Source organism: Lucilia cuprina, chromosome 4, assembly GCF_022045245.1.
Source record: "Lucilia cuprina isolate Lc7/37 chromosome 4, ASM2204524v1, whole genome shotgun sequence".
In the NCBI taxonomy this organism is placed as follows: domain Eukaryota; kingdom Metazoa; phylum Arthropoda; class Insecta; order Diptera; family Calliphoridae; genus Lucilia; species Lucilia cuprina.
In genome coordinates, this window is record NC_060952.1 from 37,581,793 (window position 1) to 37,597,742 (window position 15,950).

General features: G+C 27.7%; 1 protein-coding gene across 8 annotated transcripts in view; it reads right to left on the reverse strand.

The window, feature by feature from the left end:
* Positions 1-10,097, reverse strand: part of LOC111681032 (tropomodulin) — a 178,171-nt gene extending 168,074 nt beyond the window's left edge. For 2 of the 8 annotated variants that reach the window (XM_046949144.1, XM_046949143.1), the window contains exons 1-2: positions 9,240-9,495; positions 8,480-8,936 (exon numbers count right to left, since the gene is read on the reverse strand). In XM_046949144.1, coding sequence (XP_046805100.1) covers positions 8,480-8,713 — 234 coding nt within the window. In that variant the 5' untranslated portion in view covers positions 8,714-8,936; positions 9,240-9,495. Of the gene's footprint in view, positions 1-8,479; positions 8,937-9,239; positions 9,500-9,684 lie in introns of those variants that run through there. The other 6 variants (XM_046949147.1, XM_046949148.1, XM_046949146.1 and 3 more) reach the window with 6 other exon arrangements.
* Between the last annotated feature and the right edge of the window lie 5,853 nt (positions 10,098-15,950).

The following is a 15,950-nucleotide window of genomic DNA, read 5'->3' on the forward strand; positions in this document are numbered from 1 at the left end:
ATTACCCTACTTAGTCCTGCAAATTTATAATTTTTCTTAAATTTGTATTTTTATTTACAAAAAAAAAAAATAAAATAAACAACTTTTAGGCTCAATGTTTAATTTTTTTCATATAAGTAAATCATTTTTAATTTAATTTATCTCTTAATTAATTTAAATTCAAAAAATCATCCTCCATTCGCCAAAATTTTCCATTTCATAATATCAGCAAAATACTTCTATAAATTTTCCTCTCTGCTTTCTCATTTTGCATTACAATTTGTTGTCCATAAATTACATTTTGTTTATGAAATTGTTAATAATTTTTTATTATAATTTTATTATGCCATATTTCGTAAGCAATTAAAATTTATTTATGTTTTCTTTTTTTGTCTTCATCTTTTCTTTTTTTGCCAATTTTACAACATCATCAAATGTTTTTTTATTGAGTTTTCTGCTAAAGCATTTCCTTTGAGACACAATTTCTTTTCTCTTATTATTGAAATAAAAATATTAAATGTACTTAATAATGTTTTTTCAAATGTAAATATATGGTTATCATTTTAATTTAATTTAAATTTATTTATTTTCAAAAAGACAAAAAAAAAATAAAATCAGAAGAAATATTCTCTGCTGATCTTAATATTTTCGTAACAAAAAGAGAACAATGAGGGGCAATCTTTAAAATTATTTATTGTATTTGGTGTTTTTTTCTTCTTTTGTATATTTTTATTATAAGTAGAAAAAAAAATTGGCACAAATTTTATATACAACAAAAATACATACAAATTAATACATAAATATGTACATACAAATACACACATGTGCATATTTATATAAATATTTGCTAATGTGTCTGTGTCTATAAATTTATTTATCTTTTAATATGTTTTCATTTCATTGAGTTTTTCTTTCAGTTTCCCTTTAATTTTTTTATTTTTTCTTGGTTTACACCATTTCTAGATATTTCTTATTTTCGAAAGCTTTTCGTTTCGATTCTGAAATAGAACTGAACTAGATATGAACTTGAACTAAACTAAAACTGAACTAGAACTGAACTAGAACTGAACTAGAATTGAACTAGAACTGAATTAGAATTGAACTAGAACTGAACTAGAATTGAACTATAACTGAACTAGAACTGAACTAGAACTGAACTAGAACTGAACTAGAACTGAACTAGAACTGAACTAGAACTGAACTAGAACTGAACTAGAACTGAACTAGAACTGAACTAGAACTGAACTAGAACTGAACTAGAACTGAACTAGAACTGAACTAGAACTGAACTAGAACTGAACCAGAACTGAACTAGAACTGAACTAGAACTGAACTAGAACTGAACTCGAACGGTCACAGTAATTTAATAATGAATCACTCCGAAACTATGCTAAAAGTACGATTTAACTAAAATCAAGTCACAAAATAGTTAATTCCTGTATGGATAATACAGATTTGACCCTTTATAAGTCGAAGTGATCCAGTTTAATTTAATCAACAACATTACAAATACTTTTGCGATTTAGTCTACCTTGAGGCTATTCGGGTTGAATATCCAACTTTTTTGATTTTCCGGAGAACTATTACAATGAACGTGTTCCCTATAGTAATATTCCTTTAAATTATCATTAAACATAAGATTTTTGAAAACCTCTGAATGAGTGTAAATTGAGTACCGATTGATTTATGTAACGACCAAAAAAAAAATTTTTTTTATTTTACATTAAGTTTTGTTAAAGCTTTAAACACACACCATTTAATACAAATTAAACAATTCGGTTAAATAACAACCTAGTAAATAATTTTGTTTAAAAGTAACAACAATCCGATTATATTTAAGAGCTGATTTAAAGATTTACTGGTAAATGGTTGGCAGGATTATGTTCCTAAAACCAAAAAGTATGTAATGTAAGTACACTATGTCTAAGTAAATACATACATATACATTCAAACATCTACACATGTACATATGTATGTATACAATTGTAGTTAGTTACAGTTGATTAGTATTGAATTGTTTCTAAACAATTACCCACCTTAAACACATACAAACACGCAAACAAACAAATCCCTTTGAAATCTTTCGAAGTTATATTAAAAATATATATGAAAGAAATCTGTCTTAGATTTATTGAAATATTATACCAAAACATACATGTTTGTTTTCTAAACAAACACCTATACACACACACACACACACTCGGAGATACATAGGCATTTTCACACTAATACAACTGAAATAAATGATTATTGATGAATTAGTTCAACAATTGTCGAGACTTTAATGATGCGTCACGTGTTTCATTTTGGAAAAGAAGAAACTTTTTCTGTAATTGTTCATAGTACTTTTATCAGTTCTACTCTGATCGTAATTTAATACATCTAGATGAAAATTAAGATTTATATATAATACGATCCAGCAAAAAAATAACTTTCAAAAAATGCGAAAAAGAAGTAGAATTTACTTCATGGAAATACTAAAAAAGACCTGAAGAAGTGATGATTTTATGTTATTAGATTCAAAATTAACTACTTCTGAAGTCATTCTTAAAAAGTAATTTTTATGCTCTTTTGTGAAAGTTATACGGAAGTGGAAGTTATTCGGAAGTAAAATTTTATTATTATGGATTATTTGATTTAATGATATTAACATTAGTGAGGATAATAGATACATTTAAAACAGAAGCCCAAAAATAAAATTGTTTATTTTTACAAAAATGTATGAATAGAAAAACAAGTAGGAAAGTATAGTTGGGCATGGCCGACCATGGTTTAGGGTATTACACCATGACTATATTTTTTTTATTTTTTAAAAAGAAACTTTTACGTTGAATATTACCATAATTCCAAAATATTTAAGCAATTTATTGAAAAAAAAAAAACTAAAATTTCTAAATGAGGCTTTATATAGGTCAAATATGGGCCGATCCTCGGTAAATTTGGGAAAAGGATATATTTTTAAATAACAGTCAATTTTAGACGTTTAAGACATTTTTTGAAGAGGGGTTTGTATGGGGCTAGGGTCAAATAAGGGCAGATCCTTACGAAAATCTGCAGTGTCATTTATACTTATATAGAACTTTTTTGTGCCAATTTTTACAGAGATAATAAAATATTTGACGTAATTATGGCATAAAAAGTTCAAGTCGGGAGGTACGGTTGTATGGGGGCTAGGTGAAATAATGGACCGATTTCAACCATTTTCAATAAGCTTTGTCCCTGTGCCAAAAAACATGCTTGGTCCAAATTTCATCAAAGTATCTTGAAAATTGCGGCCTGTGCCTTGCGCACAAGGTTTACATGGACAGCCAGCCAGGCGGACAGATGGACATGTCTTAATCGACTCAAAAAATGATTCTGAATCGATATACTTTAAGGTGGGTATTGGACCAATATTTTTGTATGTTACAAACATCAGCTCAAACGTATAATACCCTCCCCACTATATAAATATATTCGCTTCTTCAGAAGTCATTAAACGTAACTTTCACATAAGTAAAGTACTTCGCTTAAGTTTTGCTGGAGACTGTCCCGCTTTAACTCCCCCTGGCGGCATGTTGCTTTGATGAAAGGCAAGACAGAAAACTGCCATCGGGGTGCAAGTTGAGGCGTAGTTTAAACCCACTGATTACAATTGAGCATATGTTCCGTTCCTGAAAAACCTATCCACTGTAAATAATTATGAATCCTATTTTAGGGGGTATATGCAAAGTCATAGGTCAGTCCCTCAGAACTGTATCTCAGTTAGAAAGGTAAAATTGTTGACCCTGCACTTATGAAAGCACTATGTACTATGATGTTTTTATATGTATGAATGTTTGTAATACATATTATACAGATGTCTGGGAGTATTTGTAAATATTATTGCAAAAAAAGTATGTGTGTATTTTGATGATGTCTGCTTATACATATATTGGATGTCTACATATGTATGAGCTTACTAAGAGTGTAAGCGGTAATGACTGACATTTCGGATATATATATGCCAATATGAGTACCTGTATATAATTAAGTATTTGTTATTTTATATATGTATACTCACTCTTTCACACACAAACCCCACAAGTAAGGCAGAGAGAATGTGCTTATGCATCATTACTTCTAAATACCTTGTTTTACAAGATTTTTCCCCCGGTTTCTCTCTGACTTTGTCATTCAATTAAAATGAAAAATTGTAAGTAATTTACTCAATACTGTTACATTTTTCTTTTATACTCAAAAGAAAAAAACTTTTAGACAAACACATCATATTTGTAGGTTGTTTGTCAAACTTTGTTGTTTCGACAAAGAATCAATGTCATTTTGTATTTTATGCTTGTTTTAGTTTTAATTCATTTGCATCCAAACAAACATTCAATTTCATTTAGTTTCTATTTTTTATAAAGACATTTAATTTATTTTTTTTAAATAATTTTATACTGTTGCTAAAAGTGTTGATGGTCTTCATGCAATTGTCAAGTTTATTGAATGCATAATTATCTTATAATTTATTTCATATTAAAATATGTCTACGTTTTATTTTTTATAGTAGAGTTAATTTTATATCTTTTCAATAGGTATAGTTCATCTGAAATAAATATTTACGTTGGCATAATTATGCTGGTCATACTTATAAAGACTTTTCTTTATGGCGTCATATTTTGTTTATTTCTTTAGTAAAAAAAAACCTAAAAATAAACAAACGACAGGTGTTTTTTTATCAACAAAAATGTCTAGAAGTTAAATTTCACATGCTACCTTTCATCATGCACCTATATATAGTGTTTACCAGATTTCAAATATTTTGGATTCGATTAATAAATAAATATTTTTGTTTTGCTATATTACAGCTTAGTATGGCATGTTTCATTATTTATTACTTTATGTTTCTAAAAAATTATTTAATATTTAAAAAAGGTTTCAGCAATCTTTTACAGATCCGTGATGAATAAGAATTTGTGTTTGAAATTTGACAAACATCCTGGGTCCTTATAATATTCTAAGACTATCCAGAAATGTCCGTCTGTCTGTCTGTCTGTTGAAAGCACAATAGAGTCCGAAAGGAAAGAGCTAGGAGCTTAAATTTGCACAAATATACTCTATTGCTACAGTTTGTTTGTATTGATTCGGCCAATATATCACATAGTCCCCATACAAGTGGCTCCCCCCTGAACATAGTTTAAGCAGACATATGTGTTTTAAGCAAACATAAGCGTTTTAAATGCATGTTTATACTTAGACAATAACTCAAAATAACTTTTAACTAATTTTCTTTTCGTATCAATGGAATCGATTTGTTGTAGCATGTTTTTGCATATTTTCTTATAAATGCATAAATTGCATATTATGCTTTAAATTGCATATATTGTGCATATTTTCAACATTTTTATAGCATATATTGCATATATTTTAAATTTTCTAAAACAAATTGTTTTGTTTTCTCTGTACTTCATATTTTTACAACAAATTTGGTATTTAGATTTTTTTTTTAAATAAATTTCAAAAAATTTGGATTTAACAACAAAATACTAGGTTCTATGAATTACAATTTTACATAGTTATATTTAATCTTTAAAACCAAAATATTGCGGAAGGTATTTTGGTGTTCTGCTGCTAATTGTAACGTCCAAAATATTGGTCCTTAAAGTATAGGTTCAGTATCAATTTCTGAGTCTGTCCATCTGTGTGTCATATAAAAAGATAACATAATAAAATTTTATTCTTACATCTCTCTCACGTCCATAATTCACTTAAAAACATTACCAAAGATACAGTTTCGTATAATTATTATTATTGATCACACATAAGTAACTCACTGTTAAAGGATTTTGACATAATGAAGCTAATAGAAGTTAAATGGGTGGTGGAGCCAAATATGGAAAACAAATTTAATATATCCGAAGTATCCTATATGTGGTCCTTGTCTACAGCCTTGGTGGACATATGAGGACCAAACTCATACTTAAAATAGACAACATTAAGCAAATAAAAAAAATTAAAAAATTAAGACTGATTTACAAGTTAAAAGTACATTCAAAGTGTTTTTTTACATTTTTTGCAATTAATCGATTAAAAGTTATTCGAATAATCGATTTAAATTTATCCGAATAATCGGTTAAAAATACTTCTTAAAAACAAAAGTACTGAAAAAATTACAATAGTACTCCGTTAGATTAGGAGGCCTTCGGTAGGTTAGTGGTTAGAGTTCTAGTCTGGTAGACCGGAGGTGGTGGGTTCTATTCCCACCTGAGGCACTGGTTAAGCAGCGCACAATATACATACTCCTCTCAACTAACTAACTGATTATTTTAACACTTATGTCGACTCATTAAATAGATGCAACACTCTGTATACGAAACACTCTGTATACGAATGAATTCTCGGATTTTAATCATGGCTTATTAATAATGGTGGACAAAGGAAAATTTAGTTCTTACTTTCAAACAATCAGGGATACCCTAATGAGTTTGCAAAGATGTAAAAACATTTTATAAAATTAAATTACATATGTATTATATAATAATGCAAATTCAAATTATTATAAAAAAATTACTAAAATAAAAGATTTAAATAATATTAAAATTGCTAAATCAAATAAAACGTACAGATTGAATAAAAACACAGTACATGAACTTGATAAAACGGAATAAAACAATAAAAAATACATAATAATTAATTAAATCATAATCAACAACACATTAGTATGAGAAAATATAACACACATCACTGGTCAACGACGTAATGTAGAAATTTAAAGGAATTTTTTCTTAAAAGAGGATCTATAGGATTTGGAAATCGCTATAAAAAGAAAAAAGATATCTTTGAAACAAATCGTGTAAAATTTTCGATACAGATTTAATTTTTCGTTGAGCAGTTTAAAACGTTTTATATATTTCAAATATACACACATAGAAACAATATAAACAGAGTTGCAAACTTTATTTGAATAGTCGAACATGCATTTCCGGTTGGCTAAATATTCAGTTTTAATACATATGTATGTACGTATATACATATGTATGAGCGAGGAACGAAAGCTTTTGCATGTGTGTGAGTGAGTGAAAAAAAAACAATTGGTTAAAAACTACTGTTAGATGCAATTTCATTCATTTTGCCATTTTTTATTCACTAACATAGACAGACAATCACCAGCCAGACAAGAGTGCACATGTGAATGTGTATCTACATTCATTTATTATGATCTTAATTGAATTTATTTGTATTTAAAACTAAATCTCTCAAGCATTTTTTGTGCAACATTTCATTTTTTATTTTCCTAAATAAAAAACGAAATGGTTTTTTAGTTTCCTTTTGTTATTTGTAGCACAATTAATTTTTGATAAAGTAAAAATAAAAACCACAAAATGTTTAAATCAAATATCAAAATGTAGATATAAATGATTTTTGAGGCTTTTTTTATAGAGGATATTTTGTCACAATGGTGGTTGTAATCATAGAATTAAAATGAAAAATACAATGATGATGATTGTGATGGCTACCATAATGATGATATATCATGATATTTTCTTATTTCGCTACTAAATAAAATGTAAACATATTAAATTTTTTGTCAAAATTTTAAAATTTTAAATTTAATATTATTAAAAAGATTTAAATACCCACAAGTGTTCTGATTTTTTTTTTAAATGTTAAAAACAATTTTGCGTAGAAATAATTAAATTTTTTTAATTGCTTGATTTTATTATCTTTTATATGTGTTTTGATAAATGCATAATAAAACGCATGACAAATTTTTGGGGTAAAGTAATTATGCGATTATACATATTTACATTATTTAAATTAAATTTAAGTTACAGATTTCAAACACATAAAAAAGTCCATCTCAAATTCAGAAAAAAGTTTTAATTGCAAAAAAATACTTAGAATCACGATGGTACAAGCGAGAGTTTAGTTCAAGTTCAGTTCTAGTTTTGTTCTAGTTTAGTTCTAATTTAGTTCTAGTTCAGTTCTAGTTCCGTTCTAGTTCAGTTCTAGTTCAGTTTTAGTTCTAGTTCAGTTCTAGTTCAGTTCTAGTTCAGTTCTTGTTCAGTTCTGGTTCAGTTCTAGTTCAGTTTTAGTTCAGTTCTAGTTCAGTTCTATTTCAGTTCTAGTTCAGTTCTAGTTCAGTTCTAGTTCAGTTCTAGTTCAGTTCTAGTTCAGTTCTAGTTCAGTTCTAGTTCAGTTCTAGTTCAGTTCTAGTTCAGTTCTAGTTCAGTTCTAGTTCAGTTCTAGTTCAGTTCTAGTTCAGTTCTAGTTAAATTCTAGTTCAGTTCTAGTTCAGTTCTAGTTCTGTTCTAGTTCAGTTCAAGTTCAGTTCTAGTTCTAGTTCTGTTCTAGTTCAGTATTTATTCAAATCTAGTGCAGTTTTTGGTCTTTCGTAGTTCTTTTCTAGTTTTGTGTCTATTCTAGTTTTATTCTAGATCCATATTATTCGTCTATAAGTTTTGTATATACCTCCTTTTATGGGCCGATGGGACAATAGAATCTAAACTATTTGATTATACAAATAAAACAAACATACCTCAGTAATTTTCATAGTACGCTTCACAACTTTCCGGGTCACTTGGGTGACCTCCTCCACTTCGTCGCCATCCTCATCGACACCTTCGGTGACTATTTGTTCCCCCGGTATAATTTCCATAGTTTCGTCCACCAACTCGGTTTTCTTGGTAGATTCATCAGCTGGTTCAGCTGCAGGGTTTTCAGTGGAGGGAGTTTGCTCCTCGGTGGCCATAACATCTTCCATTTCAGACATGTTGTAGGTTTAGTTTTTGTTTGTTAATATTTTCGATTTCAAAAATCACAAAAAACACTTAAGTATATAATTCTATATTTGTTGTTGATTTAAAATTTCTTGACGTTGTGTTTTTCTTCGTTTTCAAAATATTCTATTATTTATATTGTTCTTGTATTTATTTAACCTTAGGGTGGTTGATGTTATGTATATACAAATTGATTTTTTTTCCTTTTTTTATACTCTAAAATTTAGATAAAATAAAAATTTGAAATAAATAAATGAACAAACACACACACGCACTCTCGCACTAGCACTTGGGAAATAAATATAAATTTTTTGAATAATTTTCCTGAAAAAAACAAATTTGAAAATTTTCGTGTTTTTAGGAAAGAAAGATTATATGATATTTTATAATTTTGTTTTAAGGTTATATAAACACTAAGAAATTTTGTAAAAAAATTTAATAATTTTGAAATTTTGATTTATATTTTAAATAATATTTTTAAAACTTCGTTTTGATTTAATAATATTTTCTATATTTTACACTTGTTTCTTTTTCACTAGTTTTGCATATAAATTTTTCTTTGCTTTAATAAATCTTGTAAGTTGATAATTTTTACATTTATAATTTGTTTTAAGTTTTGTTTCTTTTTTGTTGGGGTTTGTGTTTTTAAATAAAAACTTTTCTATTCAGAAACGCGCCAGAGTCAGTTGGTGGATGGATCAACGAGTTAGTTGCACGACAAATACGATCTTATATTGTTAATGATTATGATGGTGGCGGTGATGATGTTGAAAAACAACAACCAAACAAACAATAAAATTTAATAAAATATAATTTTTTCAACACTCTACCGACTGCGAAATTAACAACAAAAACAACAACTATGAGAAAAAATTAAAGAAAATATCGTTGTATCGCCTATAGGAGAAACGTTAATATCCACATATCTGTTCGTACGAGTATTGAAAATTTTGTTCTTTTTTACCACGATTTTTAGTATTGTGACACTTTGTTTTTCTCGTGTACAAAATTTGTGTAATTGTTGTTGTTGCTGAGAAAAAAAATCCTATATGTAGAGAACCCGAATTATGACAGAAAAACAAAGAAAGAAATTGAAAAACGTTTTGTCGCCGTCTACGTAGTCTTCGCTTGTCATAAATAACGAAAAATCACAAACAAAATTTTCTTTGGACAGCAAAAAACAGATGGAAAAGAAAATGTGTTACAAACACGAAGAAAATTAAAAATTTTCAATTCATTTTAAATACTTTTAAGAAAATTTTTATTATTTTTTAAATATCCTGTTGTAAATGACGTCTTTGAAAATGTTAAATTTTAAAATTTACAAATGAGTTGAAGATTTAAACGAAAATAATTTTAGTTCGATACCGACGTTGCGTTGTACAAAACGATTGAAATGTTCAAGTAATTTGTACAAAATGTTTTATTTTTGAAACATACATTCAAATGCACACACAGATACACAAGCACTCATACATACAAACATAAATTAATTTTGTTAAATACTACAACAGATCCATAAACTATTATACTAAATGCTATACGTCAAACTAAATGAGTATGAAAAACTCTCTTTCAAAACATTTGAAAAGATCATGTTGGATGTTGAAATCATATTTAAAATAGCTACAGGCTGAAGTATTATTATTTTCATTAGTGATGCTAATTTTGTGATTTTTTTGTTTAGTTCTAGTTCAGTTCTGGTTCAGTTCTAGTTCAGTTCTAGTTCAGTTTTAGTTCAGTTTTAGTTCAGTTTTAGTTCAGTTCTAGCTCAGTTCTAGTTCAGTTCTAGTTCTAGTTCAGTTCTAGTTCAGTTCTAGTTCAGTTCTAGTTCAGTTCTAGTTCAGTTCTAGTTCAGTTCTAGTTCAGTTCTAGTTCAGTTCTAGTTCAGTTCTAGTTCAGTTCTAGTTCAGTTCTAGTTCAGTTCTAGTTCAGTTCTAGTTCAGTTCTAGTTCAGTTCTAGTTCACTTCTAGTTCAGTTCTAGTTCAGTTCTAGTTCAGTATTAGTTCAGTTCAAGGTCAGTTATATTTAATTTTATATTTAGAATAAGTTTAGTTTTAAAACAGTTTTAAAAGGAAAGTTGTAAAATGAAACAGAAATGTTTTCTTGAGAAATAGTTCTTCAAATTAGCATCACTTAGACATTGTTTTCCTCTACAATATTCAAGAAAACTCAATGATTACTGTTTATTATGGGAAAATCCAAAAATATCCCACAATATTTAAATACAGTCTTTCTCTAACACACACTCTCTTTGTCACTTTACTCTTACTTCCCACTAAACTCTCTTAAAATTTAAATCCAAAAACTATATTTATACAATTTATACAAAAGACAAACTAAAAATATATTTTCTCATATTTGTTTTTGTTAGTTTTGCTTTCGAATATTCAAGAAAGAGTGGCAAAATCAAAGAAAAGTGTATTTTCCCATATGACAATTTAAGGGATTTTTTCTTCGAAAAGAACAAAGAAGATGATGTCATAGCTAAAGTGAAAAAATAAAAATAAAGGATTTTATACGGAAAATCTCTCTGAGAGAGAATAATTTATTTCAAGCGAGATCATTTCAATTTCAAATGGATTTAACAGCAGTATTTTATAGAAATATGTATATTTTTTTGTAAGAACGCACTATACTATATAGTTATAGTTTTTTTATGAGACTGATTTGTTTTTTTTTTAATATTTTTACTTAATATTTTCCGCATTTGATAAAATCAGACAGCAGAATATTTGTTCGTGTACAAATTTTCATTAACCGGTCGGCTTTTTAAAATATTGTAATTGTAGTTGTATGAGGAAATATGTATTTTTGGATGTTTTTTAAACAGGGTGTTGTATTAATGAATGGGTTTAATAAAAATAGTTTTTATTTAAGAGGAAGGCGATTTCTACTCATCAGTGAAAATCGAATAAAATTCATGTGATTTGGAAAATAAAAGAAAATAAAATAAATTTTCAAACTTCTTTTAATATATTGATAAAAACTTAGAGATCAACTCAAGACTAAATTATAGAACTTTTATTATAATCCACCTTATTTTATCATTAATATACGTATTTGTTGCCGCTAAATTGTATATGAATGTATAGGAGAGACAAGTGCACGCTTTCTAACAAACACAAGCGTTTATAGAAATACAAAATTTATACAAATTTCATATAGAAAACTCAACATTGTAGGAAAATTTAAAATATACAATCACAAGTAGAATTGCTACTGCTGTTGGTTGGTAGCTCGATTTAATAGCAAAAAACATTCTCTTCTATACGGAACAGTCCACGGGGAACGAGTACGCACAAGGCATGAATGTTTTTATTTTTAAAATTTTTAATTTTTTGTTTTGTTTTTCATTAATATTTTCTTGTACTCTGATGAGCTAGAGAAGAAAATTAAAAAAATAAAACAAGTAGAAGTATTATATTCGGTTATGCCGAATCTTTTATACCCATCATCAAATCAAATGTCGTAAAGATAAACCTTCATATTCGTAAATAACATTTTATTTTATTAAAGGTTTATAACTAAAATTTGATTTAGAAACTGTTTATAAAGTACAATTTTGTTTATTTGCAAGGTCTTAAGTAAATAGTTTTATTATTATATCTGGAATTGTAAATATCAACATTTCTTGAAAAAAAACTCCAAAATCGACTACGGTTAGAAACACTAACTAATTCCCTATTAGACATACGCTATAGACAATTGACTACAAATCCCATTAAAAAAAATTAATTTATTTTATTGATAACGAGAACTCATTACCAAGTAATGTATGAAATAACTACATATCATACAATACTCATTACCAAAATCTGAAAATATTTCACTGGGGAGGTAATAGGTTAGTTTTGGTCCCAGTACTACCAAATTGAAAGAAATAATACTTTTTAAAAATTCGAACTTTTGGGAATGACTGATGTTACGTAAACAGGGTCTTGCATATATCGATTTTTATTATAAGTTTTTATTAAACCAGTATTGATTTTTTAACTGTATAGCCCATTAATATGGGTCCAGGTGAAACCGATCTTATATTTATCAATATATAAAAAAAATTGCATCAATACAAGTTTTTGTGGAAAATATCACACCTCTAGCTTTTCGGACTCTTTCATTTTCAACAGACGCAGACGGCCAGATCATCTTTAAATCTAATAAGGACCAAGGATATATTTACTTTTTTGGGTCGTCGGTCAATAATTCGATATGTTACAAACGGAATGGTAAAAACAATATACCCTCCATCTTTTTTAATTGTGATTGTACATAATTTAATAATAACACCAACTACAAAATACACTACTAAGGTCGTTTGATAACCAGCAGTTTTAAAGAGTGTTTTCTAAGAATTCAAGCGAAATAATCTTACTAACATAGAGTTTTTATTCCTCTATAAATGCAAAAGATTTTTCTTTTATATTTTTTATTAAAGACAACAAATAAAATTTCCAATTTTTAATAAAGAATATATTCTTTTACATTTTCGCACATTTTTCCTAAATAACTTATCGCTAGATTCTGAAATATTGTATACTGGGAACCCAGTTTGAACTTAACCCCTTTTAACTTCATGTCAAAAAGGATAGTATCCTGCGATATCCTTCGAAAAAACTTTAATTTTTTCTTCAAAAATGAAGTGTGTGGTAAAGTGATATCCAAAAAAAGCCTAGCGGTTTAGTTTTGTGCGTGAAAGAGTTCAAGTCGAAAATGTGTGTTTTGAGAAGAACTATCTCGCTTTATTTTTAAAATTATTAAATTCTTTTAAGTTTCTTTTCTTTGTCTGACTTGTAGTTGGATGCTGGTACCGAATTTTGAGATTGTAGCGGCTGGTGGTGATGATAATTTTAATAAAATTTCATTTGTTCAATGCGTTTCCCCCTTTTTCTATTACTTTGTAATGGAATATTGTCGAACTTCTGTTCTTTCAATAATTCGGCAATATGTTTAAGGAAGGAAGTAATAAAAGCAACATTTGATTAAATAAAAAAATTAAAAACAATTCAGAAAAAAATGTTTACCGTTACTAATACAAAAAGAAGACAAACGTTTATTTAGTATGCGAGACAAAAGGATAAGTTGTTTGAAAACGGACTTTATTAGCTAAAGAGTATTAACAAGTCGCCTTAACTTGTACTTCATATTAAATTGTTTAAAACAAAATCGTTTCTTTGTAGATGTTATGTTTTAAATGAGTCTGCAAAAAACAAATCACAATATTTCAGTATGTATATGTTACATACATCTGTTATTATATCCATCAGCACTATGGGTTGAAATTTTTAAATGCATAAACATGATTAGGGAAAAATAATTTTAATTTTTTTTCGTATTTTATTTAAATTGTCATAGTTTTAACAGAAAAATATTTCGAAAATTGAATCCGAAAGACTGACTCCCGCTGAATTCGAATTCTCCCTACTTTAATTTTAGATATTTGTCCCGAAGTTTGAAAATATGCAATTTTTAGCCTTATCTGAGACGTTATAACTTCTTTAAGACAACTTTATTCATAATATGTTTATTCATCTTAAAGTTCAATCTGTCAGCTTAACATCTGACATATCTTGTTTTTTAAGATATATTAATAACTAGAACTGAATCAGAACCGAACTAGAACTGAACTAGAACTGAACTAGAACTGAACTAGAACTGAACTAGAACTGAACTAGAACTGAACTAGAACTGAACTAGAACTGAACTAGAACTGAACTAGAACTGAACTAGAACTGAACTAGAACTGAACTAGAACTGAACTAGAACTGAACTAGAACTGAACTAGAACTGAACTAGAACTGAACTAGAACTGAACTAGAACTGTACTAGAACTGAACTAGAACTGAACTAGAACCGAACTAGAACTGAACTAGAACTGAATTAGAACTGAACAGAACTAGAACTTAACTGGACTCGAACTGAATTATCTCAGATATGATGGAGAAAATTCGGATTTAGCGCTGCTTATTCCTTTAGAAAAGTCGAACTCAGGGTTTCAAAATATGTCGGCCTTGCGATATTTTGGATTTTTTATGGACCAGACATTTTCTAACAAACAATTTATTTTTTTTTTTTTGTCGCAATAAGGTAAAAATTACAGAATTTTTAATAGCCAGTACGAAAATATTGCAGTCAAATATTTTTAACAGATTTAATATACAGAACAATTTTGTATAAAATGTTTTCCAAGACGAAGCCCGTAGAAATACGTTATGAAAATATGTCAACATAAATGGTGTATATTAACGGCAAAATTATATGATTTAATTCTCAGATTCATATCGCTGTTCCATAGTGCAAACTTAAAAAAATCAAGAACAACAGCAAATAATATAACAAATTTAAAGAACAATATTTTATATTTTCTAGTTCCCACCAAAACAAAAAAATACAAACAATAAATACAAAAAATATATAATAAAAAATACAACACAGATATTATTTAATGATCTGATCATAAGGTCTCCCAACACCCTCCGTAATATGGAAACATACAAATATTTATAAAAAGAGAAAAGAAAGTAGAAATGTTGTACTATATGAGGGTGTCATGATTTGATGATTTTACACTTGTTGTGAACACAAACACCAAGAACAACAAGAATATTATTGAATGCAAAAAGAACTTAAGTAGACATTTTAAAATGTTTTAATTTTAAAGTACAAAATCTACTCAATACATTTTATATTGACAACAAAGAAGTCAATTTATGTATATATGCCAAAAAATAAAAGAATATATAAAATGAAAAATGCAATTTTTACCAAAAATCATTTATAAACTCAATAAGGTACTACGTACAAATATACATCAACAACCTTATACAATTATTATACATCCATCAGAACTACCAAATAATGCATACCACCATGGGTTCGTTGTAACGAAAAAAAAATAAAAACAACAATAATGTTGAGTGGTTTGTATACACGTACGAGACAATTGCAATAATATATGCACAGACATTTATGGATAGGGATGGTACCGACAATAATGTGTTCCATATTGCGAAAAAATATATATAATTTTATTTGTTTAAACCATTTTTCTAGGCCATGTAAAAATTTATCAAAGGTTTATAGGACAAATTTTTTAAAAACCTTTGATAAATATTTATGTATAAATTAGTTAATTTTTGTTTTATTTTAAAAAATTTAGGGTCTTATTCATAACAATTTATAACAGGTTTATGATACAAAATTTGATCAATAAATCTTAGATAAGTTGT